The 10,623-nt window shown below is 41.3% G+C and overlaps 1 protein-coding gene across 2 annotated transcripts; it reads right to left on the bottom strand.

Annotated features, from left to right (window-relative positions):
• Window positions 1-1,038: 1,038 nt before the first annotated feature.
• LOC119017087 (RNA exonuclease 5-like) lies at window positions 1,039-9,444 on the bottom strand. Of its 2 annotated transcripts, none has more exons than XM_037093536.1 (19): window positions 9,121-9,444; window positions 7,986-8,237; window positions 7,699-7,825; window positions 7,159-7,270; window positions 6,796-6,903; window positions 6,589-6,677; window positions 5,978-6,093; window positions 5,730-5,868; window positions 4,329-4,423; window positions 4,140-4,242; window positions 3,948-4,054; window positions 3,613-3,721; window positions 3,092-3,208; window positions 2,881-3,018; window positions 2,721-2,813; window positions 2,300-2,639; window positions 2,006-2,205; window positions 1,283-1,392; window positions 1,039-1,204 (listed from the first exon to the last, which is right to left on the bottom strand). In XM_037093536.1, exons 2-19 carry the CDS (start codon window positions 8,219-8,221, stop codon window positions 1,084-1,086), a joined length of 2,460 nt encoding a protein of 819 aa, XP_036949431.1. In that variant the 5' UTR covers window positions 8,222-8,237; window positions 9,121-9,444; the 3' UTR covers window positions 1,039-1,083. The 2 variants fall into 2 exon arrangements, with proteins under 2 accessions (XP_036949431.1, XP_036949422.1); XM_037093527.1 differs by having other exon boundaries at window positions 7,986-8,240; window positions 9,121-9,443.
• Between the last annotated feature and the right edge of the window lie 1,179 nt (window positions 9,445-10,623).

Below are 10,623 nucleotides of genomic sequence, written 5' to 3'. Positions count from 1 at the left end.
TGTTTTTTGTGTCTTTTGTTGCTGAACTCACCCTCGACAGCATTCTTCACACTATGTCATTGCAACTGGGCTTATTTCATATTTGGAAACTGTTGCTTTCATTTTTTTTTTTTTTATTTACAGGTCCTGATGTTTTATTCTGTACTCAGGTCTCACTTGCAAATGAGATCTCAAAAATGATGTGGAGATTTTCATCTTTTATAATGGTAAATTAAAAGTCTTTGGCAAAAGAAGCAATTTGAAGGTGTCACTTTTAGCCCGGTAAAACTGTGACAAAATGTTTTTCGTTGTCATTTTATAGATCAAATCAGATCATTGAGGTTGTGAGTTGCAGCCCTAGTTATGGGTCATCCTTATTATATTATACATGAATTATTTCATTGTTGAGTTCAGGGATGGGATGACATTTTGTCTGGGTTCACAATAAAGAAACACTTCAGTTAATGATGAATCTTTGCTACCCAAGAAAATCCTGAATATTGTCAGGACTGATTTAAAAAAAGCTCTGTAGCTCACTGATGTGCAGTCCTATATTGGTTTTTATTAATTTAGAGTTCCCTGTGCCTGTCACCATGGCTCACAGTATTTCCCCCACAAAAATGAGAAATCATATTTGTGTAAATGCTACACAACGTAAGATGAGGTTACTATACGTGTGATTACTATGTAAGATTCTTCTTTTTATTAGTATTTTGATGATTACTGATAAACTGTTGTGAATCGCACGCTGGACAGCAACATAATTACACGAAATTGAAAACAGACACATTTTCTTAATATTAAAATATGTATAATTTCATTGTGCTCAAAATAAGGCAACACAACAGGCATTCATCAAAACATTAAAAAAATAAATAAATACATTGTTCATTTGGATTTACACTTTGTCATGATCACAGAGGACATTTTGACATGTCACAGTAGAAAAACACCTGCCTAAAAAAATAAAACATATGAATTACCGTAGTTTATATTAAAAATGCTGTATTTGACTTAAATTTGCCTTTATATACATTTGACAGAAGAGTGTAAACAGTCTGAGATAATGAAAGCCACTCATTTATTTTTATATCTTCATTGATTTCACTTCAAGTGACACAGGAGATCAACCCCTGCTGGTCTGGATTCTCCCCGACCAGCTTTTTTCCACTGTTGTCCATTCTTGACCTCCATAAGGCACAAACCAGGACTGTGTCCATGAGCGCTGGGAAAGAGCAGAGAAGGTTTACAAATATTCAACTTGGTAGACGGAGATTTTGTCAGACCCGGATGAAGTCCTCACCTGGTGTGTCCGGGCAGAATGACCACTGACAGGGTGCCGTCTGGCAGAGATCTGAAGAGCTTCCACAGCCGGCGGTCCAACTTCCTGATTGCGGGAGCCATTTCCTGGTCCTGCACAGATTACACATTGGAGTCCTCAAAACATGTGCCCTGAAAACTCTGAATGCCTTGATAATTAGTTTCACCGAGTCAGCCTGAATCTTTAAAAAGCCAAATTTTCACTGTGAGGTTGCAGTGTAGAAAATATCCGGTGAGAATCAACCGAGCCCGCCAGCTGAGAGGCAGAACATTAACTGAATTTATGATGTTAAAGCATCTCCCAAAACAGCTGTCATCTTGGGCTCACACACAGCCACACAAAGAACAAGGCTAAAAGGATACAGGACTGTCGTTACACTAGAAGCCCTGTGTGGCTCGCTACAAAAACCAGCATCTGGAAGGATTATAAATTGAAAGAAAATTATTTTTTGGCTCTGAAGAAGAAGCCACGATGTCAATGCTATGAATCTGACTCAGTTCTATTAGACTCAGCTCTACATTCAGTCAGAGTTTGCTCACGGTCCATCAGAGTCAGCTGTACTTTAAACATTAAGGATAAGAAGACACGGACTAAAAATGACTGAAACACTCTGAGGTTTTGTTGTCCGAAACATTTCTGAAACTTCACAGCAAAACCACATTGCAGCATTCTCACCAGCTGGTGTCAACGCTTCCTCGTCTTTACCTCAGAACTGGTGACCGTGTGCGTCCTCTCCTCGTCTTCTGCTGCGTCCTCGTCAGGATCCACAGTGGTGATTGCAGTTGTCAAGGCAACCCAAGAAGGTAAGTGGGGCGGAGTTAGGGATGGACAGAGGAGGTAGTTTTCCCTCCAGAGGTCCTTGGTGGAGCTGAGGGCAGCATATTTTTCCTCTGAACTCTTGAACTCTTGTCATTCAGAGACAAACAGAAAACTCTGCATGAGCTCTCACTCGCACAGCACAACACGACATGGATAAAAAATAAAACCTTCTTAACTCACTTATGAGTGCATGCCTTGCATGTTTTCCAGGTTTGGGGTGCAAGGCAACTTGATCCACTGTGCCAAAGGGGGAAAATGTCTCTCGGACCATCTCCTCAGACAGTTTAAACTTCCCGGTGGTGTGCTGGGTGCCGTTGACTTTGGCAGGAGGAAACCCGTCGACAGCTGTACTTCCAGAGCCGAAAGCGTGTCCATTGATGTTTGCAGGAAAGTGCACCCGCTGAGCCACACGGGGGTTTAATTTAACAGTGTAGAGGTTACTGCTGTTCAGACTGTCACACATCAAAGCATCAAGAGTCAGATCCACATCCAGCATTGACTCATCAACGGGCCGCTGGACCTTCAAAATGCACACAAAGGCAAACATGTTGAATATATAGACTGCAAATATTTTGGACATCAGAAAAGTGAAGAGAGTCACCTTGATGAGCTGTCCCTGCACAGAAAGTCCATTCAGAGTAGTTAAAGCCAGCACAGCTCCCTCCAGCAGCTCAAACTCAACCTTTGCATGAACCTGGAGACCAAACGTTGTCAGAAACTATCCTCGTGTCTTCAGTTTATGATGTGTTCATCAGACGTACCCTGACTGTTGCGTTCATCATTTTGATTTTCCGAACCGGTCCGCAGCAACAGAACAGCCGTCTCACTTCCCCCTCAGAGAAACCCGCGGGAAACGGCCCGGCAAACACGACGCACAAATCTCGGAGGTTTGCACACACCTGAGGGTTGAACACGCCGGTTATAGCACGTTAAAATAACAGTATGACACTTTGAGGTGAACAAACGCCTCACCCTCTCGTACTGCAGCTGCTGGTGAAGAGTGCACCTCTTCAGACAGTCTGAGAAGGAAGAAAACGGGAGCACTGAGAGGAACGGACAGCTGGCCTGACTCCTGAAAGTGGCCAACACCTGGAGATGTTACAGAGGTGGAGAAAGAGAGGAAAGGCATCATAATGAGCAGGAAAAAATTCAAAGACAAAAGACGCAAATGCAGCGGCAAGTGACCTCTAATCTGAATTAAAAATACAGCAAACTGATGAATAATTCATCATCCATTTCTCCTCTGTCACTTTACTGTTCAGTCAGATTAGGCCAAAAGCCACTAATGTATTCAAATCATCAAATCAGACCGCTGATGATGTTAACAGCTGAGTAGGTGCAAGCATCCCAACAGCTAACAAACAGGTAAACCAGCAAACCCTTCACGAGGACTTCCTGTCAGATCAGTTGATATTCTTGGTAGGAGACCAAGTGAATCTAAACTGTTTGATCAGGTGAAGGTCAGGAGGCAGTGTACACTCCTCGTGTCTCACCTCTTTGTCAGTGTTGTGCCACTGCTGATTGCACAGATTCAGTGCGATGTCAGAGCGCTTCCCTATATAGGATACTTTCCGGCCGTGTGTGTGCAATACGTCAGCAAACCTGCACAACACATAAAAGCAAAGGAGCTTTTGCACAAGTTCCACCAAAATATGACAGCTGAGTTTTTGAATTTATGCCTCATAGAGATAAAAAAAAACAAGCTGGCTTAGATTGGAGTCCAAAAACTCAGAAGAAATCTGTGGTTTACCAGACTTAGTGTGGACACAGTCTGAGGAACTGCAGTGAGCTGTGCTGAATGCAAAGAGGTTTGCAGGTTATATTGTACCTGTGACTCGGTGCAGGTTCAGGTTCAGGTTCAGGTTCAGGTTCACAGTCAGTCGGCTCCTCCTGAATTGTGTATCCCCACAGTTCCTCTAGGTGAAGTTCTACAACCTGACAGTGAGCATACACACAAAGTACTATTACAACTGTGTGCATATACAGGTGTATGTGTGAGCATGTGTTAGAAATGGGTTACCTGGCGAGGTCCTGTTTTAATGAAGTACTGAGCGAGCTCCAGGGCTGCCACAGCATCCTCAGTGGGATTATGACCCATCCTCTCTTCAGTTTGTATCTCCCTCCTGGGACATGAGTGGAAAATTAGATTAGTAGCGGAGGTGGGTGGGTGAGAGACAGAGAGGGAGAGAGGGAGAGAGGGAGAACTCACCTGAGCACCGTCTCAGCCAGGACCTTCAGTTTAAACCTCTGTCCAAACTCTCTCCTGTACAGCAGCGAGGTGTCGATGACATGAGGGTGGATCAGCTGCAGCGGGGACAAAAACACAATCTGGTCAAAGCTTCAACTTTTTCCGGAAAAAAAAGGATGTTTGTTGAAGAGCTCCTCCAGAATGAAACATCGATCTACGATATGTCTGAAATAAAATGCGACTTCTTCAAAATGAGGGCTGGCATGAAGGAAATTGAATGACTTCTGGTAACTGCTGTAGTCATTTTGAGATCTTAAAACATTTCTGACAGCATAATTGTCTGCCACTTTTGAAATAATGACATGAACTAATGATACATTACTGATATTTTGCTCCTGATATCTTTTTTTTCTGCTCTGTCTATTTTTATTTTGTGGTGAAGGCGAGCAAAAAATGGGCCACATTGTGAACAATGAAGTTTGACATGAAACATCCAAAAGCAGTGAATACCTGATAACTGTGAAACAGATATATTCATGTTTGATATCTGGCCAGACATTTATTAGACTATGTATAGATGATTTTAGACTGAGCTCGCAGCTGTACCAGTGAGGCTGTTTATTCAAGGCTGTGATGAAGCCTACTGAAGCGCTTCTCCATTTTCAGCCTTGCATCTCCGGCCAGATGGTTATAATGTTAAGTGGTGATTGAGGGGGTGATCAGTGTCACTCGCTGTTGTGAGCGCTCAAAGTGAGCCGGCTCTGTCCTTCATGCTAGAGTGAGGCAGATGGTTTTGCAGGCAGTGTTTTTGTGTAGTGAGTAGGTTTGTTTTTATTGGGAGATGGTGAACATGGTGGAGAAGCAGGGAAAGCAGTACAGCAGGATGGGTTGAATCATGCTTTTGTAAAAGCAAGCAACAAGCACGACTATTTACAAGGTTAGTCTGAGCTGAGTTTGGAGCAGCAGCTGAGAAAAGCTTAGCATTCAGATAATTAGAGCCCTCATGTCCAGAGTTAAAAAAAAATGTACATCAGAGCCTCCACTGGTATCATAAAAAATACCACAGTGGCAGGCGGTGATGCAGACTGCTGTGTACAGTGGCTTTACTTTGAAAAATAATTCTTCTCCTCATGTTTTGGCCTCTGGTTTACAAGCAAACAACCTTTTAGCTCACCAAAACAGAGAGTTAGTAAAAACTCATGCACATGTACAGAATACATGTCAATTCACTTTTAATTAGCACTGCTACAATTTATTACAATTTCATAACTTGTGGCGTTCATTTTAAACGGAATAAGCTCACTGTGCATGCTTCAACTCTGTGACCTGTTGTTGGCGTAGACTTGCCACCTATTGGCACGACAATAATTATGATAATTATATTGTTTCAAGCGGAAATCAAAAGAGGAAACAGCAACTCACTTTCAGAGCCAGGAGGTCGCTGTTAACTGAATGGCCCACCAGAACTGCATCGCTTGGCAACAAATCCCTGAGCTTCACCTGAACGTCCCGCAAGGTGGTCTTTACTGGTTTCAACATCGCTGCAGTTATACCAGAAAACCTGTCAGAGGGCAACAACAATGTGTTGTAAGATTTAAAACAACAGTGGCTGATGTTGGTCAACAAAAATACACCTGTTTTTGTCTGTGTGTGTATTTGTGCATGTATACCTGGTGAGGTAGTTGATGATTTGGTTTGGAGGCTTCACCAGCTCGTCCATCACACAATTCCCATCGTTATCCACCAGAGAAACTCGAGCCAACTCATTTCCCTTCTCTGTTAGACACTGAAGCACAACATCAGCACTGTGATTACTGTTGGAGCAGGAACAGAAACTTTGGAACGTCTACGGACATCAAAGTCTAACAACATCTTGCCCACGAAAGTGAGAATATCACGATTACAGGATGCTGACACATGCTGAATAAGTTGAGACAGCAGTAGAGAGGAAGGGCTGCATGATAGATCACATATCAAATATGATAAAATGGTGTTTGATCCATGCTGTATTTGTTTATTCATATATATTGTATATTCATAGTAATCATGATATAGTTTTGTACATTTACACCTGACAAGGAGTTCACAATAAATGTATAAAAACTCAAAATAGGTCTTTAAATATTGATGATTAGCATTTGTTTGAATCCATTATATTTACTGAAATATCATATCTGTAATTACAAATATATCTTGATGACTGCACCCCTCTAATTGTTTATGGCCCTGACCCAGCAGTATTGATTGATCGGCACTGCATAATTAGCTGAGAGAATCTCACCATTTCACAGTCCAGTCCAAACATAGGGCTGCAGTCAGTCACGCAGTCAGCACTGTTTGTGCACATGAATTCTTCAAAGCCTGGCATTCCTGTGTTATAAAGAAAAAGAAAAAAAAGAAGTGAGAATGTAGAGATGGAGACTGAGACATCAACAAAGCACTGTATTTATCTGGCTTCCTATCGGTGTCATTCGAGAGACAGACTCACCTTTGACAGGGTAGTTTTTCTTGATCATCTCCTCCTGAGAGAGAACATACGCTGTCAGTCCTCGCCTTTGTGTCCCAAACTTTGCGATTACTGGGTGATGCTTCAGCGCTGCAGCAGTGCAGAATAACACACAAATGAGAACAAGAGCAAAAACACAAAACTACTGCAGAGAGGTGTAAATACATAATGATACTTTTAGGATTAGTGCATTCAGATGACGATTAAACACAACTACTTTAGATATGAGACATTCTTTGTTCATTTCATCATCTGCAACAGTTGAATAACTGCATCAGCTTCTACAATCAATATATAACAGTAAGACAGTATCAGATATACACACACCAAGTACAAAATCCTCACCTTTGTGCAATTGACTGCTTTCTTTGTGTCTTGGGGACAGTGTGGCTGATTTAGGAACTTCACTGCTGAAGATTCTGGAGGCCACATCAGGATATGGCATAAAGGTGACCCTCTAATCCATCCGGATAAAAGAAAAAAAACAGTGTTAACCCAAAATACCTCACAGTGAGGATCATTTTTCCCATCGAACCAGGTACAAGGAACTTTCTTATGCTGTTGATTCTGGCGACCCCTATGGACAAGATGGTACGAGCATCAACACTACCTGTTGTAAAGATTCTGCTCTTGCATTTGTTTTAGAAGAGAGTGAAAAAAGGATGCAACATATTTTCTGTTTTGTTTTATGTTGTTAAATAGAGTTGGGTCATTCTATGTCAACACAAGCAGAATTAAGAGCTTTCCGTGGTTCATGTCATGAATCTCAAAGATAAAAATAAAGTAAAAACCTCTATCAAAAGGTGCAATACATCAACAATGACTATACAGAGGTCAGGCTGATCTTAAGATCCTGGCACAATGACGTCACCTCTGGTTACTTACAGTGGTGTAGTTGCTCCTGAGGTGTAGCAGGGCGAGGTAGTGTTTGTAAAAGTGACTCTGTGTCATGCCCTCCACGATCACCACATTCAAAGCTGCAATCCTCTTCTGATGGAGGAGACGACACCAACTATAAAGAGACAGATGGGGAAGCGTAAGTGGTGTGGTCTGCGGCACAAAAGACTTAAAATAGATCATTTAGATTATTGTTAGAGCACAGAGACGCAGTGGAAGTACATCAGAGAGTTATTTAATGAGGGCTTGTAAGATCTTACGACCGCACTCATTACCTGGGCTGTTTAACGCCACCTGCTTTCCCCAGAGCAGCATAATGAAGCAGCTCCGTCAGATCGTTCATTGTAATGGGTTCCTGAAGGCGGTCGAGCAGCACAGAGATCCTCGGTGAGCGGTGTGGACGTTCACACTCCAGCGTCCCATTGCCTTCCTGCACAGTTAGTAATCGTTTGCCGTTCTTGTGAGCTGTGGGGGCGACGTATTTTCTTTTGAGGGACGTTGTGGGATCCATGTTCAAGCTGAAGTGTCTACTGGGAGATTTAAAACAAAACAAAAAAAAAAGATATTTGAAATGACATTGTCTCATTTGTCAAGTGCCAAATTATATAATTTGAGCAGAAGTTTAAGTATGTTTAATTATTTAACATGTTCATAGTTTAAACGTGTTGGAACAAGGGAGCACTCAATACTTTTTGAGCAATATGTCAGTAAACTTGAATTTTATGACATTTTTCTGTTTATTGAAATTAAATCATCATATTTTACTTCATTTTGGATGGAGGTCGCTTTGTGATTAGGCAAAATAAAAGAGACATGGATAAAGAAAATGAGCTTTCCAGGTGGAGGTTCCCTTGCACTCATTCATAATAAAAAATAAAATCACTATTTCAGGAAATAACTTTAAGCTAATTGTAATTTTAATGTATTTACGTTTATAGCAGGTAGACTACAACATAGACCTCTGAGACCAAAAAAGAGAGAGAAATTGTTTGTACTACTACATGCTTACTGTGTAATACTCAGTGTAAGGGACCAAAACAAGATATGTTTCAGCATGATGCTGGAAGGTTTTGCACTATTTGGACTAATATTCTGCAATTTCATCCTTTACCAGATGGGTAAGAAGAGACATGAAGTGGCTGTTCAACATGTTATAAACCCCCAAAATAAGTTGGAATAAGTTGAGAATGTGTTTCTAGTACATAAAGATAAAGATCTAGATAAAATAAAGTATAAACGAATTGTTTTAGTGGTTAAACTTCTCTCTGGGGGAGTTTCACAGGTTAGCTTGGTGACTCAGTTACACCACAACACACACAGTTAGCTAGCAAAGCTAACATTTATGTAGGGAGTATTTATACGTTTGGTAAAGGCGGGAAAACAATAACGAAGACAGGGAAGTGTAAATACCTGATGTTATTTGTCCTGCAGGTCTCAAATTCAGTTTTTTTCCCACGCCAAGGCTAAAACACATGGTTGAAGTACAGGCACCGGTGCACGTTACTACAGTACATACACATGACAACACGTTCTTCTTCTTCTCCTGCTCCTGCTGCTGCTTCTTCTTCTTCTTCTCTAGTTTAATGGCGGCTCGCAAACCAACTAGTAATGTCGCCACCTAGTGTACCGGAGTGTGTGGCCTCAGGTACTTCAGGTCACATTATGCAAGAAGATGGTTGATGATGATAGCAACACCCCACCTCGTAACAAATAAGTGAACCAAAACAAACAGAAACAAATACAGAAAAATACATTTAAATGTAAATACTGTGTCTGTGTAACAAACATGCTGACTTGTTTTTGTTTGTGTCTGTGTAACCAACATGCTGACTTGTCTACTTAATTTGCTGATTGTGTACTTCATGTGCCTTCAGATGCCTTCCGGGGACAAATACAGTTGTTGTTTTTTATTAGTTTTTATTGAATTTTGGCCTGACAACCCAAAATTATATAAAGGCAATCTGCTACAATATAGCTGGGAAGATAATGACACAATTCTAATTTTTGGGTGAAGTTATCCTTTAATGGGAGAAGTGCTGCACAGCTTGAAGAGTTTATCTTGTTAATTTAAACACATTCCTTGAAAAGAGAGAAGTTCAGAAGGAAAAAGTCTCACATTATACAAAAATACATTTTTAATTCTAATTTTAACACCACATGAATCTGTATGCTGTAAAACAACATCTGCATATTTCACTGGGAATTGTAATGACGTTGTCATTATACCATTGGAAAAAGCTGTAAACATTTCATGAGCAGGGTCAGAATAGGGTCCTAGCACATAGTGCAAAGCATCAAACCTCCGCTGGCTTATCCGGATGGCTATTGTAATGTGAACACAACTCACCACTCTCCTGCAACAGCAGGCTCGTTGTGGGGACCCTGACGAGTTGATTACCAAGTGCAGTAGAATTCCACGGCTCAAGGATGAAAATGTATGATTATTACTCCATGGAAATGCAGTCAGAGTTCATATGTGTCTCGCCTACCAGTTTATAACAGTTATTATGGAAAGTGGACAGGGAAAAGAATGGAACTGAGCATTTGCACCCGGTAATCGACTCGCAGGGGCTGACCCACAATGAGCCAGCTGCTATCTGCAAAGCTAGCAGATGTTTGATGCCTCGAATTATGTGCTGGGACCCTATTTGTACTGTTGCTGAAGTTTGGTGCTGTTCTGAGCATTATTTGTGGCTTTATGATGGTGGTTTCTTGTTGTAGGCATAGACTGCAGTGCATTGTACTTGTGCAGACTTTTCTGAGGTTGCTAAAACTACGTAAGTGGTCTGCAAACTTGATCTCTCGATTGGGGGGGTCTTACTCAGTGTCACGGTGTGTTAGACCACAGATTAAATTTACAACGGAATATCCCTTTAATAGTTAATTCACTATCAACAGTGAAATGTGTCTATA

The sequence above is a fragment of the Acanthopagrus latus genome, chromosome 1, assembly GCF_904848185.1.
Source record: "Acanthopagrus latus isolate v.2019 chromosome 1, fAcaLat1.1, whole genome shotgun sequence".
NCBI lineage: Eukaryota > Metazoa > Chordata > Actinopteri > Spariformes > Sparidae > Acanthopagrus > Acanthopagrus latus.
The sequence above is the reverse complement of the archived record's forward strand: the minus strand, read 5'-3'. Positions and strand labels throughout refer to the sequence as shown.